This window comes from Coturnix japonica, chromosome 35, assembly GCF_054131305.1.
Source record: "Coturnix japonica strain WE chromosome 35, WE-NBRP24, whole genome shotgun sequence".
NCBI classification, from domain to species: Eukaryota; Metazoa; Chordata; class Aves; order Galliformes; family Phasianidae; genus Coturnix; species Coturnix japonica.
In genome coordinates, this window is record NC_140697.1 from 1,434,932 (window position 1) to 1,452,533 (window position 17,602).

The 17,602-nt window shown below is 45.6% G+C and overlaps 2 protein-coding genes and 1 long non-coding RNA gene across 4 annotated transcripts in view; all 3 read left to right on the plus strand.

Annotated features, from left to right (window-relative positions):
• Positions 1-9,573, plus strand: part of LOC146755184 (uncharacterized) — a 31,683-nt gene extending 22,110 nt beyond the window's left edge. The window contains exons 3-4 of the mRNA XM_085526271.1: positions 5,122-5,251; positions 9,466-9,573. Of these exons, the coding sequence (XP_085382397.1) occupies positions 5,122-5,251; positions 9,466-9,573 (238 nt within the window). The remainder of the gene's footprint in view (positions 1-5,121; positions 5,252-9,465) is intronic.
• Positions 9,574-9,834: 261 nt separating this feature from the next.
• LOC146755185 (hydroxysteroid dehydrogenase-like protein 2) lies at positions 9,835-14,652 on the plus strand. 2 transcript variants are annotated; one of them, XR_014938306.1, is made up of 3 exons: positions 9,835-9,918; positions 11,429-12,208; positions 13,884-14,122. XR_014938306.1 is itself a non-coding variant. In XM_085526211.1 (3 exons), the coding sequence occupies exons 1-3, from the start codon at positions 12,133-12,135 to the stop codon at positions 14,619-14,621; spliced, it is 330 nt and encodes a 109-aa protein (XP_085382337.1). In that variant the 5' UTR covers positions 11,730-12,132; the 3' UTR covers positions 14,622-14,652. The 2 variants fall into 2 exon arrangements, 1 of the variants encoding a protein (XP_085382337.1); XM_085526211.1 differs by lacking the exon at positions 9,835-9,918 and adding an exon at positions 14,563-14,652 and having other exon boundaries at positions 11,730-12,208; positions 13,884-14,078.
• LOC146755186 (uncharacterized) lies at positions 14,648-17,054 on the plus strand. Its single transcript, XR_014938307.1, has 2 exons — positions 14,648-15,681; positions 16,239-17,054. It is a non-coding gene; the product is annotated as an uncharacterized LOC146755186 (long non-coding RNA).
• Positions 17,055-17,602: the final 548 nt, after the last annotated feature.

Sequence of the window (17,602 nt, forward strand, 5' to 3'; positions counted from 1 at the left end):
CCCAATAGATATGACCCACATATACCCCTCAGCAGGTTATGCCCCATAGATCTGACCCACATGTGCCCCACAGCAACTCCTGCCCCATAGATCTGACCCACAGCAGCTCCTGCCCCATAGATCAGACCCACATCTGCCCCACAGCAACTCCTGCCCCATAGAACTGACCCACAAGAGCCCCAAAGAAGCTCCTGCCCCATAGATCTGACTCACGCCTGCCCCACAGCTGATTTGCCTCTTACATCTGACCCACATCAGCCCCAGAGAAGCTACTGCCCCATAGATCTGACCCCCCACAGCCTTACAGCTGATCCTGACCCAAAGATCTAACCCACAGCATCTCCTGCCCCATTGATATGACCCTCATCAGACACACAGCATTTCCTGCCCCATATATATGACCTACATCTGCCCCATAGCAGATCCTGCCCCATAGATCTGAACCACATCATCCACAGAGCACCTTCTGCCCAATAGATCTGACCCCAATCAGCCCTACAGCAGCTCCTGCCCCATAGATCTGAACCACATCTGCCCAACTGCAGCTCCTGCCCTATAGATCAGACCCACATCTGCTTCACAGCAGCTCCTGCCCTACAGATCTGACCCACATGTGCCCCAGAGCAGCTCCTGTCCCATACATGAGCCCCACAGCAGCTCCTGCCCCATATATCTGACCCACATCTGACCCAGAGCAGCTCCTGCCCCATAGATCTGAGCAACATCATCCCCACAGCAGCGTCTCCCCATTAATCTGACCCACATGTGCCCCAGAGCATCTCCTGTCCCATAGATCTGCCCCACAGCAGCTCCTGCCCCACAGATCTGATCCACATCAGCCCCACAGCAGCTCCTGCCACATAGATCTGAGCCACAGCAGCTCCCGCCCCATAGATATGAACCATATCTGCCCCACAGCAGCTCCTGCCCCATAGATCTGACCCACACGTTCACCACAGCAGCTCCTGCCCCATCGATCTGACCCACATGTGCCCCACAACAGCTCCTGCCCCATAGATCTGATTCACATGTGCCCCATAGCAGCTCCTGCCCCATAGATCTGACCCACAGCAACCCCACAGCAGCTCCTGCCCCGTAGATCTGACCCACAGCAGCTCCTGCCTCAATAGATCATACCCCAATTAGCCCCACAGCAGAACCTGTCCCATAGACCTGGCCCACATGTGCCCCACAGCTGCTCCTGCTCCATAGATCTGACCCTCATCAGCCCCACAGCAGCTCCTGCCCAATAGATCAGTCCCACCTCTACCCCACAGCAGATCCTTCCCAATAGATCTGACCCACATCTGCCTCACAGCAGCTCCTGCCCTATAGATCTTACCGCAATCAGCCCCACAGCATTTCCTGCCCCATAGATCTGACCCACATCTACCCCACAGCAACTCTGGCCCCATAGATCTGACACACACCTGCCCCACAGCTGCTCCTGCCCCATAGATCTGACACACATATACCCCAGAGCTGGTCCTGCACAATAGATCTGACCCCAATCAGCCCTACAGCAGCTCCTACCCCATATATCTTACCCACAGCAGCTCCACAGAAGCTCCTTCCCCATAGATCTGATCCACATGTGCCCCACAGCAGCTCATGCCCCATAGATCTGACCCACATCTGCCCCACAGCTGCTCATGCCCCATAGATCAGACCCACATCTGCCCCACAGAAGCTCCTGCCCCATAGATCTGACTCACATGTGCACCAGAGCAGCTCCTGCCCCAAAGATCTGATCCACATGTGCCCCACTGCATCTCCTGCCCCATACATCTGACCCACAACAGATCCTGCCCCATAGATCAGACCGACATCTGCCCCACAGCAGATCCTGCCCAATTGATCTATCCCCCATCAGCCCCACAGCAGCTCCTGCCCCATAGATCTGACCCCCCTCAGCACCACAGCACCTCCTGCCCCATAGATCTGATCCACATCTACCCACCTTTGAAGTACTTTGGTCCTTCTCTGCCAGTCGATCGCCGCAGCATCTGGTTGTCTCCTGCTCAACACTCTGTCCTACATCCCTCCTACACAGGCCAGAAACCAAGGCACAGAAAGTATAAGGGATCCACAAGGGTCTGGGGCGTCTTCCCTGCTGGAACAGCAATGGAGGACACAAGACCACAAGAAGCCAGATTCAGGCAGAGAAGCTTGAGGGTGCAGCCATCTGCATTAAGGTTGCTATTGTTTGGCGTTGCAAATACTACTCTGCCTGACTGGGGCAGGGCAGGCTTACGCAAGTGTTTAAGCAGACGTCTTTCTGGTCCTGTAGGAAGCAGTAGGTCTGAATTAAAAGGAGCAATGAGGCAAGGAGTGCCCTGAGCTTGTTTCCTAAATAGAAGGCAGTGTGGGACAATTGGAGGAACAGGAATTCAACTACTGTAATGCAGAGCACTATTTTTGTCGCCTTCCAGCAGTCACCGATTAATGGAAGATTCTTGTCCTTCCCAGACTCCACTGTTGGTAACTCACATCTACAGCCTCTCTGGGCAGCCTGTGCCATTGCCTCACCACCCTCTGTCTGAAAAAGTTTCCCCCTAGTATCAAACCTAACATGTAGCCTAATTCTCCTCTCTTTATTCACAGGAGATGTGCTCTAGACCTCTAATTATCATTCTGACCTTCCTCTGGAGCTAATCCAGAAGCTCTGCACTTTTCTTGTGCTGTGGGCTCCAGATCTGGACACAGTACTGCAGATGGGGACTCATGAAGGCAGAGTGGAGGGGAGCAAGAGCCTACTTCTCCATGCTGCCACTTCTCTGTGGATACAGTTGGTCTTCCAGTCTGCAAGCACACACTGCTGGTTCATGTCCATCTTTTCGTCCACCAGAACCTCCAAATCGTTCTCCACATTTCTTCCATGAGGAACAGCTCCATGATCTTCCCAGGCACAGAGGTAAGGCTCACTGGCCTGTAGTTTCCCATGTGATTTCCTTCCTGCCTTTCTAAAAACTGGGAGTGATGTTTCTCTTTTCCAGACCCCAGGGACTTCTCCTGCCTTCTTCTGACAGCCATGACTTTTCAAATACGGTGGAGAATGGCTGGGTGAGCGTATCAACCAGCTCCCTCATGACTCTGGGAAGCACGTCATCCTGCCCCATGGACTTGGACATATCCAGTCTTATGAGGAGGTCTTGGACTTGCTCGTCTCTTACAGTAGGAAGGATTTTGCTCCCCTGGTGTCCACCTAAATGTTCAGAGACATGAGTGTCATTCACTTTCTAGGCTCTTCTTGTGGCTCCTTAAAGTCCAAGAAGTCTCATTTTCAGCTCTCCTTACGCTTTTACCACACAAAGTAACCTGTTCCAGTTGCTTTCTCTTGTGGAAGGACAAAGGAGATTGACAGTGCACCATAAGTCAGAATATAAACTGCTGCTATACAGAAAATATTTCTGATTTCTTCAGTATTTGTCTGGAAGACAAAGCTCATAGTAAAATGTTCTAAAGTGTGAAGAACGAGCCCCTTTCAGGACTGAAAATGACTTCTGCTTTAGATGAATAACATGGATGTCTTACAGGCAAAAAATACTAATCTGGAAAATATGAAATAGGAGTCAGAAAAGTTTCTGATGAGCTGCACATGAAGAGTATGGCAGAGTTTCCTTAGGGTAACCATCTTCTTTATTACCCTACAGGAATGGGTAACAAGGGCAGGAGTATGGTTCATCATTCCCTTCTTAGTTTGATGGCAGCTCCCTCTTTGTGCTGGGAAGGTAAATAATGATGGGAGAGACCCCTGGGTTTTGGTGGGACATGAAATATCTGTGGTCACAGCAGGTATGTGTCAGCTGTCACAAGGCAGACATACACAGGTAATGCAGGGTAAATTAAACGAGAGCCTGTACAATGAATATGATTAAAAACTGTGTAATAACAGCTCAACAAGAAAACCACTTGAAAGAAAGCAGGGGATCTGGCAGTGTGAATATATGCTAATTATAGAATGGATATTTGGCTGACGTTAGTAAGAATGTGCAATGTGTAATTTTTATGTGTCAGATAAGTACAATAGGCTGTTTTCTATGTTTAAGAAACCCTGACACTTGGGTCTCCAGGCTGTCTCCCCAAGTTATTCCCTAGTGTGCTTCACAACACTAAGAATGTGGAACTGGATCATTCTCTTAGCCCTCTTGCGTTGCTAAGTGTGAGATCCTCTGTTCAGAATTGGATTAGCTATCAATGAGTGATGCACAGATGCTATGGCAGACCCACAGTCCTTCCACTTCTGCCCTCCTACTGCTGACCTGTGAGCGCAGATGTACTGTTCTATAAGATGCTTTAGAGAGCTCAGGCTTAGCCAGTTGCTGCACCCACAGAAAGGCAGAGGGAAGGGCTGAAAGTCTGTGGTGACAAAGCTGGGCTGCTGAGGGGCTGATTTTCAGTTCTGTCACAGAAATCCCAGGGCCATTTGCAGTCCTTCAGGCAACTGCCCATTTGTAATAGGCTGACAAACTTGTCTTGTGCGTCACATCTGTTCAGGCTGCAGAATTCTTGGAGCAGGGTTCATTTCCTATGGAGAAAACCTCACTCTGTTTGGGTCTCTCCCTTTCTACAAAGAAAGGAAAATGACAGCAATCAAAATGAGAAACACAAACATAGGACATTGCTTAGTTAGGATGTGTTTAACAGTCAACAGCAGTGTAACACTTATTCCTCAGGCAAAGAAAATAAGAAAACGAGCCATCTGGGCTTGTCTCTTCCCAGTTTTGAATGAGGCAACAGCATTAATCTTTTATTCCCTCCATTTTGGGCCTGGTAAACTTGGAGTTCTGAGAGATGTGGTTTTTGGTGAATAGATGTGGCCTTCAGTATTCTCCTTTTACTCCAAAGTCTGAATCTCTGCATTCCCCCATATCACATTAATGCTTTCTTTCCCCCTCCCCCCTCCCAATAAATAAATAAATAAATAAATAAATAAATAAAAACAAAAATTAATAATAATAAAAAAGCAAGCTCTCAGCTTATGAAGAAATAGCTGACAACAACCTTCTGGACAAAGCGTTTTTATGGAGTACAGTTCATATTTATAGGGAAAAAAGATCCAGAACTTTGTGCTCTGTAGTCTCCCAGTACCATATCCCACACATGCTAACACACCCTTAGGACAAAGATTACAACTGGAAATAATGATGTGGCAGTTATCCTCCACCCTGATAAAACTTCATCCATTGATGAAAAAGGTGTGTTCCACAACCTAGTGCTCATGCCATGTGGTTCCTATCAGTGGGAGAAAGTAAGGGGGAAAGCTAGAAGGTACTGTTCACATTAAGGAAATACAAGAGAAGATTTTTTTTGTTTTCCTGCACAGAGGTTGCCTTGCTTAAGCTTTATTCTACTATGGAGGAAATGCATACACTTTTCTTCCTCATTTTCCCTTGCTAACAGAGGGAAAAGTCTGACAAGAAGAGTTATTGTCACCTTCCTCATCCTTACTACTTGCTGACACTGGAGAAGAAAATCCTCTGGGGACTACATGGCTTTGTTTCTTGGCTGTCTACTGTGCAGTTGTCCCTTCTCTTCACTTTCTCATTTCCTTAAGGTTACATCAAGCTGATGTGTGCAGCCCACCAATAAAAGTCTGTGGAAGTAAGCCTTTCTCAGGAGGTGCTGTGCTACTGTCCTCACTCATTTGCAAAGTTCCCTCTCCATTCTTTAGCATAATCTCCAGGTGGGAATGGCAGGAGGCAGTTACAGAAGGAACTGCCAGACCCCAAAGCAGAGCTGGTGCAGGAGGGTACCACACAGCCATGACTTCAGGTTGGGAACTCAGAAGACCATCATACTTGAGCAAGGAAGAGTCCCTTTAAATAATGAGATGTGCAGAAACACCAATGAGTAGAGAAATAAAAAATCTAGCCTTTTCAGTTTATCATATTGGCTTATAAGTTGTGAGAAATCTATGCTAGTTCTTTGAGAGGGACAGATTTTGTTTCTCTACTTTTCAGCTTACATTTGCACCACTGAGTTACTGATGAAAAAGGAATGTTACCTATAACAAAGATAAGCTTTATCTACTGATTGCTTTAAATAAACCCTCATTCCTTTCAGCTTTCACAGCTTGTAGTCTGTTAATCCCGTCAATCATTGACTTTAAATGTAGGAAATATGTAGTAAATGCATGTCAAGCTCTCTCAGTGTGTGTCAGAGAATCCAGCCACAAGCCTAAGAACAAGTAGGGGCCCTAGCCTTAAAAGAAACTGGGGGTGGGGAGTCAAACCACATTTGGACCACCACCACAATAAATAAAATCCAGGCAAAATATAGGTGAACCATGGGCTGACAGATCAGCCTCAAAGGGTTAAAGTAAAGGGGTCAGCCAGGTTGGATGGCCCTGTTCTAACCTGACCTGCTGGGTAGCAGCGCTCCCATGGCAGGGGTTGGGTGGGCCCTGAGGTCCCTTCCAACCCAACTATTCTGTGGTTCTATGATCCTTGAGAGCCCCTTCCAAATCGGGATATTCCGTGATTCAATCTCGTGTGCTGAGCGCTCCCTCTGCTGGCACACACACATAGCTGGATTTTTCCCTACTCAGGCTGGGAAAAAAACGTGCCAGTGGAGTTGATGAAATGAAAGAGGTCATCGAAACAGAGCCCGTGGGGACTTGAAGGCTGAGCTTACCTTTTCTTCTTGGTACAGTTAGCGATCAGCGTCGTTCATTACCTTCAGCACCATGCAGATAGCGCCTGTATTTTACACAGGCCTTAGAGCTGGTTTTCTTATTAACTGGAGCAGCCAGTAAAAGAATCTGAAGTTTTTCTTCAGTTTCTGATAACAGGGCAACAAGTTTGTTTAGTCACTTCTTTTTTACAAAAGCTGTGACCTGAGGAACGGATTTATAAGCAGAGCATTTCTACACTCATGTAAAAATCCTGTGGAATGCAAATGTCCAGAAGAATTTTAGCACCCACTGTGGGGTTTGTCCTTACAGTGCAGAGCAGACTGGCACATTGTTCAGCCTTGTCTGTTTAGAGCATAAAGTCCAAGAATGGCACCACATGAAAGTTTGTAATGCAAGGATCAAGTACCCCTCATAGTCAGCACCATCAGCTCCCACAATATCCCACAGCACAGCACTGAGGACCTGAGTGGAAGGTGGTGGGATACCTGTCTATGTTCTCATGATGCTGCCTCTAGGACACATGCTCATCCCTGGATAAGCAGTATAGCAAAAACACATCATCAGAAAACAAAGATTCCATCTTTCTGTTTTTCCTTGTCTATTGCTACTGAATTTCTTGTTCCATTGGGCTCGAATCCATAATGGCTTATATATGGATATGACAGTCCTGTCCTCTCTCCCCTCTAAACATGTGTACAACCACACAAGCAGCCAGACACAGCCCTGACACAGTTGCCATTCACAATCACTATCCCCCAGGGCAGCACAGTAAGCTTTCATCCCACAGGATGAACTACTGCTTTAATGGAGAGGGGAAAACACAGGGGGCAGCCAGAGACAGCTTTGTTCTGCTCTGGATGCATCTCCAGCAAAATCACGTTCAGTTAGGTGGCATACATCTCACAGTAACAGAGGGCAGTTTGCTATCTGCAGAAAAGGTGAAAACCAAAAGAAGTATTATTCACAAAACATAAAGAAATACTGTTATATGTCTTCTCTTTGAGTCATTATACACAGTCATTACAGAAAAAATGTTCTCCTTGCTGGGCACTGCAGCAGGATTTAGTTACGTCTTCTCTTAGAGATCCACATCTTATTCATGCTTACACCATGTCAAGTCAAAATGAGGACGGGCATTTTGTAGATGCGTGGTATGAGAGGCCAATATTCTCTTAGTAATGCTTTCCTCCCAAGGTTTGAAGGCAGCACCTTTTCCAGCCTCATTTCAAATACTGCATCACATTTAAATCCCAGCTTTCCTAACACAGATGCAATGTTTGGAAGCCATGTGAGGAAAGACAGGGATGGCTTTAAGTCTCTAAATAAGAAGAAAGAGAATCATCATCAAGGAGGCTGACTGACTGAAAAAGAATGTGCTTTTCCAGGCCATTTCTGAAGGTACAGCTGAGGGCTAACCCATAACAGTTACTTTACTTGTTGAATAACATTTTTATGTATGTGTTTTATGTTTTGCTTTTTGTCACTTTGCCTCATGTTTAATTGCTCTGTTCCAAAGTTTTGCTGAAGGGAACTGAGGAATGATTTGAATGGCAGTAAATGTGGATATCACAGATCCAAAACATGGCCAGAACTCAACATTGTAAAAGCTGCGATTTGACCCTCGCTCAACAAATACTTTGTACATTTAAACAGGCAAAAAAAGAACCAGCTTTAAACTGAGATGAAACCACAGATCAGAGATGAACATTTCATTAAATACTGGACAAAGCAGTAGAAACTCTTGCTCTCTTCTTGTTTGCAGATCATGAGAGTTCAGAAAAGCCCATGGAATTATATCTGATTTATAATCTGATTTATAAGCAGCACTGCATTGAGACAAGATGGGGATGAAAGGACAGAGCACAGCTCTGGTGAAAAGGGCTGGGCATCACCTTGGGGTGATCATTGTGACTCCATGTTGGGAGTGGCTGAAGCCCCCATCACAAACTCGTGCCATCACAATGACACCCCATCAGAACCCCCAGGGTGTTCAGAAGGATTTCACTTGCCGAGTGGCACAGCAAAAACCGCTTTGTCGCAGAAATGTCTGCAAGGACAAACTTCAATTGGACTGAGCAAAGACGCTCCCACCCTGCAAGAGGTGGTCAAGGATCGGCTCGTGATGCTGCTCACTCCCATGTCCGTCTTTAGCAATTGAAAATCTCCTGTACCTTGCTGTCTTTCAAGCGCAAGGTGATAACAACTGACTCTTCTCCTTTGCCTTTTGCAGCCTCTCGTCAACTGGAACCCAGACTTCGGAGGAGAGAGCTCTCGGCTCCTCGAGCAGCGCAGGCCGAGATCTGCCCGGAGAAGGAGAGCCGAGACAGGCCCCTGCTGCTGCTCCTGCTGCTGCTGCTGCTCCTGCTCCCGCAGGGGCTGCCTGCAGGCAGCGGGTCCGGCAGCCGGCACCCAGGCGGCTGCAGCCAGGGGACCCCGGCCTCCCAAGCGCCGAAGGAGAAACCGCAGCCGACGCCGAGCTCGAGCCTCTCACAGCCAGCCAATGCGTGCTGCAGCAGCTTGGGGAATGAACCAGCCTCTGGACCCGTCCCTGCTGCCACCAAACAGCGGCTGGAGCCCTGGAGACATTTCTACTTCCTTGTCGTTCACCGCTTCATCTTACATGGGAGACAGCTTGCCACGCAACCCAGCACTGCAGGAACTTCCCTGGCGCCCAAGAGAGCAAGAGCAGCGTGCTCCTGAGGCTGGCCTGCTTTTCCACTCCTTATCGCTCACGGTGAACATACAGCATGAAGTCACGGTGATGCCAGAGGAGTGGGAGCCTTGGGAGGACCCGCAGCGCCCACCTTTCACCAGCTCTGTCTGGGTAGAGGAAGGCTGCTGACTGCGCACCGATGAAGATGACAGTGATGAAGATGACGAGTGAGCACCCTGCAGTGGGGTCATGTCGGCGCCCGCATAGTGGCCCGAGGTGGTAGTGGATAGACCGATAGTTATAAGGACAGGTTGTTTCAATAATAAATCGTTTCAGTTGTCACTTCAGTTTGGTCATTCAGTCCTTTCCTTGAGGGCGAGATCTCAGATGCGATTTTAATTTTGTCAGTGAAAACGTGCAAGGCTTTGGCTTGGTTGAACGAGGTGTACTCCCGCAGGGAACTCATCCCGATACTTCCATCACCCGCCCCTCATCCCGCCCCGCTCGGCCCTGGCTCCGCCCGGCTCCCCGGGCCGCGGCTGCACGGAGGGCGGTGTGAGCGGGGAGCGCGTCCCGTGCCGAGCCGACAGCCGCCCCATGGCCGTGCCGCCATGCTGCCCAACACTGGGTAAGGCGACCTGGGCTTTCCTCCTTCCTTCGGTGGGGCCGCGAGCTCCGAGCCACAGGAGCTGCCAGGGCAGAGCCGGGGCCGGGGCCGGGGCCGGGGCCGGGGCCGGGGCCGGGGCCGGGCGGAGGGACAGACGCGTGCTCCGCAGCCCCTTGAGGGCGATGGGACGCGGGGTGGAGGCCGCGGCCGGGCACGGTGGCCCCGGAGCGGCTGGGTTGGACCCGGAGTCCCGCTCGGTGCTGTTTGCTCACGGGCCGAGCTGTGTGCACGTCCGGAGGGCAAAGTGCGGCTGTGGGTGTGCTGTGGAATCTGAATTGAGTGACTGCTGCGGCGTTATTTCTGCGCTGCTAATGAACGGGGACATACGTTGACCTTATTCGTTCCCGTGTGTTGCAAGCAGTAGTCATGAGATCCTGTACGAGTGCAGAAAGCGCCCACGGTGCAGCCTGTGGGCTGCCCTGGTTGCGGCCGTGCCTGCTGCAAAAGGAGCCCACCTGCATGATTCTAACTCCCTGAACCTGTCCAGTTAACATTTCTCTTACCCCTTAGGCTGTTCAACCATCCAGACTATTATGTATCTACTTGGATACAAAAGTATTTTGAGAGATGGTAATGAAAGCCTTGCTAATGTGAATGGTGTCAGCTGTTATCACTTTGGCCTCAAATCCTTTCATTCTATCACAGAAGTCAATCAGGTTCACCAGGCTTGATTTTACCTACTGAGATTGATGATGCATTGGAACATGCTGCCCAGGGAAGTGGTGAAGTCACCATCCCTGGTGACGTTCAGGAAGGGTTTAGATGTGGCACTGAAGGACATGGTTTAGTGGCCATAGTGGGGATGGGTTGAAGGTTGGACTATATTGTCTTTTCCAACCTTCCAAGTTCTAAGATTACCTCTCATCTATGGCTAGTTTCTCATGTCCTGGTAAACCATGTTCCTAAGCAAGGCACTACCAGTGTCTGCTCTCACTGAATCACCCATGCCACTCAGCAACGCCTTTCCCTTGTTCATGCTCTTCCTACCCACATTATAGCAGATAAACAAGTTGCCACTGGCTTCCCTTGCAAGTCTCAGCTGCAGGTGAACTTTGGTTCTCCTCACACTGTGCTGATATGCTCATGCAATATTCCCAGTTCCTTTTTATCTCACTGGTGCTTCCACTCTGTGTGACACCTTTGTACACAGGGGCTCAGTCACAAGTCGTTTGCACAGCTGTGTCAGCCTGCTGGTTGGTTGGACAGACTTGTGTGGATTTATTGGGTTAAATGCAGTTACTTGCAAACTGAGTTTTACTGTGAAAGCCTTAAGGAAAATCATGGTCATTTTTGAAAATCTGATTTTTGGCGCTTGTCTTTGGCACCCTGCATTGGGATTGTGATCCTGGACTTTGCCTTTACAGCGTGTTGAGCTACTGGTCCTCTGTGTTCAGAGGGCCAAAAGAATTAAATTACAGAGAGCTGCACTGAGTATCAAAACGTTAGAATTGGTTGGTTTTGTTGTTTGTAGAAGTCACTCCTTTTCTGCTTTTGGAGAATGCAGCAGTTCTGTTGTGGGCAGCCTTGGATTATTGTACAAAAAGTCTTCAGTGGTGGTGAAAGGCTTATATTTCCAAGAAGGTTCTGCAGGTAAGAGTTAAGAGTTTTTCATAGGATTTCTTAATACTACACCATGTTTTCTATTCCCAATAGAGATAGGAAGGCAAAATCTTTTTTTCTCTATGCTTCCACATTTGATTTGATAGCGATAAAGCTCATTGCTGTCTTTTTAAATAGAAATTATCTTTGAGGAGTGAAGGAGGCCCCAGTTGCGTCTTTGGGCTAGAACATATGTTGCTCATCTTAAACCTGTGGATTATCTTTTAAACTTCAACACTTGGAACATGGTTAAACTCCTCTTGCAGGTCCATGTTCCTTCTCTGCAACATCCCCTTCTCAGAGTATACAAAAAGGATTTACAACGTGCTTTTTTCCTTTTTTTTTCCCTCCCCAATTCAATACTCATGTAAAAGGGTCAGTTTGTATCTGAAGGGGGTGGTAGGAGCTGGGAGAGTTTCTGTACTCTAGGAAGATGATGCTTTGACCCCAGAAAGTTGATTTTTCCGTGACTTACATCCTTCAAAAGTAAAATTCTATGTGTAGACTAAATATGTATCCTACTAAATATGGGATTTTTGTGTGCTTTTTGTAGCCTACACAATTTCTAAATATGGCATGTCCATGTGTGTCTTGGGAATGGCAGAAGAATTTAAAGGAGAAGTTGCTGTCAATGCTTTATGGCCTAAAACAGGTGATTATTTTGAATTGTTGTGTTTTGTCCTATACAGGTGGTCTTATTTAGGACTGATTCAGAACACCGAGCACTTCTGTGTATTTTTTTGTGATCAAAGATGTTGTGTGGGTATTGGCTTTCTTTCCTAGTTCTCACTGTTGCCTTCCTGTTTTCACTTAAACTTGCCTTCAGCCTGAGCACATTCTGCTTTTTCTCCTGTCTTGTCACTGCTCCTTTCAACATGACTCAAACTTTGGTTTGCACACCATCCCTGAGTAGTATTGGACATTTATGTCAATATTTAGAATCCCCAGCTAGTTAGATTGCCAGGAAATAGATGAAGCTGACAAGATATGTACCTCTGTAGATGTAAAAAAAAAAAAAAGTTTTGGCTGAGTGGGAAATCAATTGCTTTTTCACACAACCATCCAACACTTCTTGCAAGTCACAGCACACTGAAGGGCCGCATAGCAGAAAAATAACTTGGTGTGCCCATCTTATACTAGCTCCAGTTTATTGTCCATGGGTCAGTGAGGACCAGGGCTGCTGTTGAAGGTTTGGTAGCTGCTGAACAAAGAGACCAGTGTCTTGAAAGCATTAGAAGCAGCAAGTGAGCTTTCAAAATTTGTATGTATCAGTGTTTCCTTGATGAAAACTGTTCATGTTCTGAAGTATAAAAGTTTGTAATGTTCAGTCTAGGAAGAAAAATGTTGTTTTGAAAGGTTTATCTGCCAAAACAAAAGTTAACTACTTTAGAGAGTGAGAGAGGTGACTTCTGTAGTATCTACATTACAATTACAAAGTTTTTAATTTAAAGAACATCATATATATGTGATCAGCTTCAATGCTGGAGATTAACACTGTGCTAGTATGGTTCTATTGGTTCATCCAGCTCCTTGAAACAAGAAAATATGCTGATAGTGAGATGTTACGAGCTCTCAATTTAACTAAAAGTGAAAGAGGTAGCCTGCCAAAAGGATGTAAGAGTGTGAATGAGTAGTAGAGGTACTGCAGGGTCAAAGTGGAAGATGCTGTATGTATGAATTAATGGAAAACCAGCAGCACTTTGTATGAAATAGATGGAAGGATGTGCAGATTGCAGGACAGTAGATGGTTTTTCATATCAGTCTTTGCCCATAGTTTTGCTATATTTAGAACAATAATATTGGCTGTAATGTGAAAGTAGAGGAGCATAAGCCAGGAAAAGTTTGAGTTTGTGCTATTGGGTTTCTCATCTTTAACTTAGAGTCACTTTGTTATCTCACAAGTTATTGTGGGGCTAAAATTGAGATTTTCAGTATGGTAATGGCTGCAGAAAATGTTAATTGCTGATGCACATTCACTTTGAGAAAGATAGTTGTCCTGTTAGTTTTTCATGTCCTGAATAAAGCCAGAGGAAGTCTTTGTGTGGAAAGTATTGATAGAAGCATTGAATAATATGAATATTACAAGGAGTTCTTCCCTTTATTCCTCTTTTGGTTCCTTTAATACTTTTCAAGTAAGGGAATCTTTACACTTTGAGGATTGTTTGCTGGTTGACCATTCTTCGCTGGTTGATGGTATTTCACAGTTTAGTCTTCTCATGATTTACTTTCATGTGAGAGGAGAATAAAGTTTATGCATTTGCCAAAGAGATGAGTATGTGATGTCATTAGTGTTAAACTTGTAATTTCCTGTCCTCTGAATTTTCCAGCCATACATACAGCTGCTATGGATATGCTGGGAGGATCCGGAATAGAGAAGCAGTGCAGAAAAACTGACATAATTGCAGATGCTGCATATTGCATTTTAACAAAGCCGAAAACTTTCACTGGAAACTTCATTATTGATGAAGTTCTACTGAGAGAAGAAGGCGTTAAGGATTTTGATGTCTATGCAATTGCACCAGGTAAAAGAGATCTTTAAAATGAGAAGTTTGCGAAGGAAGGAAGGAAGGCCATAGGGGAATATGGATATATTCCTTTGACTCAGTCAAAAGATGCTTTGCCTCACGTTTGAGAATGTGGATTCTGGGAAAGCACATAATAGTCCACTGAGGCTCTAATAATCAATGCCTATATAAATATATATATATATATATACATTTTAAACCCATTAGCAAAAAGAAAATAGACCTGCACCACAAGCGCATGTATTACTATTTACCGAATAGTGAGATAGTGTTTCTTCATCTTCAGATGTTTCTGACTGGATTTGTAAGAGGCTTCTGGGTCTGATTTTAAATGTACCAGAACCTAAACATGTCACCTCGTCTTCTTTCAACCTGTAGTTCATTTACTGGTAAATTGAGGTGCTGTTGCCTTCAGAATGGATTCCTGTTTGTGCTGTTCACCCTTACTTGGGCTTACTGTTATTGTTCAACTCCCCTTTAGGTCACCCCCTGATGCCTGACTTCTTCTTGGATGCTGAAACTGACATGACAGCCACATAATCAGAAGGCCGTAGAAGGGCAACCTCTGCATGTACATGTCGATTATTTGTGATGATAATGAATGCCTCCTCTATTTCAAGTTACTTTTGGACTACATTCAATCTATGTGGCAAAATCTCTTGTATTTGGGCTGTTTGATTTATGGAAGTGACTTTAGTGTCTGCAACTTTCACAGTTCATAATCAGCACCTTGTTTTGAACAACCTTTTTGCTTTTTACCACCAGAGTTAAGTGGTATGAAGATTATGAGTAAATATTGCTGTAAAAAAATCACAAGCAATCAGCATATTTTGCAGGAGTGTTACATCTTTCTTGCAGTGTGAGAACTTGAGAAGCTTCTATTCCTACATGAAGTTCTCACAGTCGTACATGATGTGAATGTCTACAAGATGAAATAGAGAAGTTGTTTTTTTACAAAAGCATCAGGTTCACTTCTTCAGAATAGTGATGTTTCTATTGGAGGGCAAATAGGAATACTGAATATGTTTTATAGGAGTGCCAAAACAAATATAGGAAAGAAAGAGGCTAAGTTTGAAAAGAGCCCAGTTCCCTTGAAAATACTATTTGTGAGTGCGCACTTAGACTTTTCTGCCAGGAACTGATACTGCCAACTGCCCAGATCTCCAACACAGTAGCAATTCACTGAGTAGAATAATTATTTCCTGATACACTGACCTTCTGCATGGCTTTTAGGGGCTGCTAAGCATTACATGCCTTATAAATTGCAAATGCTCTTTCTTAATGTTAAATGAGCACATTCACTGCAGTGTAGAAAGTTGCTGATTAAAGTAGTGAATTGATTCACACCTTAGAAGCTTTTGCAGAAGAACTGCTGAAAACATATATATTCTTAGAAAGATAAGTGAGATAGAGCGTTCCAGCATTTTACAGAGAATCCATCTGTTTCTTTTAGGTGCTTCACAGGCATCAGGTGGAGCCAAGCTTAATAAAGAATCAGCTTCAGCGGGGCCTGTTGCAGAAACATTCAGAGTTATTCAGGGAGAACTCAATAAAGAAATAGTGAAATCCATGCAGGGCGTCTTTCAGTTTGAATTGTCAGGTAAGACCATCACTTGTAAAATTCTCAAATGCTCACTTTTCTAGCAAGAGTCAGTCTGTATTTTCACATGTAAATACTTGTCTTTTATAACTGGTCTAGGAACAGGGACATCTTTGGGTGTGCTCTATAAGATGTTGCCTTTCAGAGCCAACTTCAGCACATGTGGGATTTACCCTGCTGCTGTTGTCACAGGGAGATGCTTTCTGCATCAGCAGCATGTGCTGCTCTTTTGGGGACTGTGGTGTGTTTTCCTGGTGTTTCATTTCTGCTGTGTCACCCTGCTGGCCGTAGTTCTGTTTGCTAGCATGGTAGTTCTGTTCCAAACCCCTGCTGCCTCCAGCTCCACCAGCAGCCACTGCCTTGTCCCCTGACACTGTGGCACTGTGGGGCATCTGCTGGGGCTGACCTTGTCTGCACAGAGAGCGTGGGGCAGCTTCTGGCACAGCACCTCCAGCACGTCTAGCACGAAGATGGGAGAGAAAAGCAGGCGGGGGTAGCAAAGGGCAGGGCACATCAGTCCTTGTGGTGCTGCCACAGGTTCTCCCTGTTCCACTCAGGTGATGAAGGAGGCACTTGGTACCTTGACCTGAAAACCAGCAGTGGGAGTGCTGGGTTTGGGAAGCCTCCTGCAGCAGCTGATGTTGTGATGAGCATGTCGAGTGGCGACTTTGTGAAGATGTTCACTGGTGAGTAACAAACGGGTTTGGCAGAACTGAGGCAGCTACTGGTGGCAGGAAACATCTTGCTGATGGATGAGCTGACAGGCTCACCTCTCTTTGTGGTCTTGGAATTGGATGAGCTGTAGCTGGAAGTGCATGGCCTTTAAATTCCCTTCCAACGTAAGTCACTCTGTGAGTCCATGATTTTATAATAAAAATATCTACTGCTTTGTTCAGTAGCTATTGAACTTTTCAGAGCGTAGCTTCAGAAAGCATCCAGTCAATCTGTTGAACCTCTTTTCTGATGCTTTTACAGTAGAACTTGGTAGCAAAGTAACTACTATATGATATCGCAATCTCCAGTTCCTTTCCTTTTCCTGATGATTCTGTGTCTTCTTTTTAGGTAAACTAAAGCCAACCATGGCCTTCATGTCAGGAAAATTAAGGATTAAAGGTAACATGGCACTAGCATTGAAGCTAGAGAAGATGCTGACACAGTTTAATGCTAAACTGTGAGGGAGAAGCTGTACCAGCAGAACATCCAGCCTTTCTTTTATAATAGCAATGCTACATTTTAAAACGATAATCTACTTTTTTCTCTTTTTTTGTGTGTATAACAACTGTGGATAAAATGCTGATCTGTTAGAGAAGATCTAATTTAGTTTTATTAAGACTGAAAGGTGTTTGTGATTAAACAATTCCTTCTTGAGAATACTTCTATTATGTAACTGGTGTTTTCCTTTCTTACACTCCTTTGGAGCAATGCAACACACCTGAAGTGGGTTTTCTTTTACATATTTGCTTGCATGCGTGCATGTCCCATAAGAAGTCTGGGAGGATCAAATATCACCTTGCAGATCTTCACACAAACACACCCCCAGCCCAGACTGCCACAAACAAGGTAATCCCTCCCACAGCACCTGCGTGCAGCACCAGAAGGTTTAAATTACAACATGTTTACAGGCACATCACCTTCCCTCTTTAGCATGGAAAGAATGGAAACTCATGAGAAAAAGCACAAATGCTCTCTAAGTGGACAAGAGCACAGATCCTCCTCCTGGTTCAAGAGCACGTGCAAAGCCAGAGGTAGCAACCTCACAGTGTTGCCAACAGAACTGCTCAAAATGTAGGGCATTTTACTCCTAAGTATGTAGAGAATATTTCAAGACTTAGAATTTATTTTCTAACTCTTGCAATGGTCAAATAGTTTATAGTCTTCAAAGCCTGTGCTCAAACAAAATTTTTTGTGCTGTAAAGGTTCC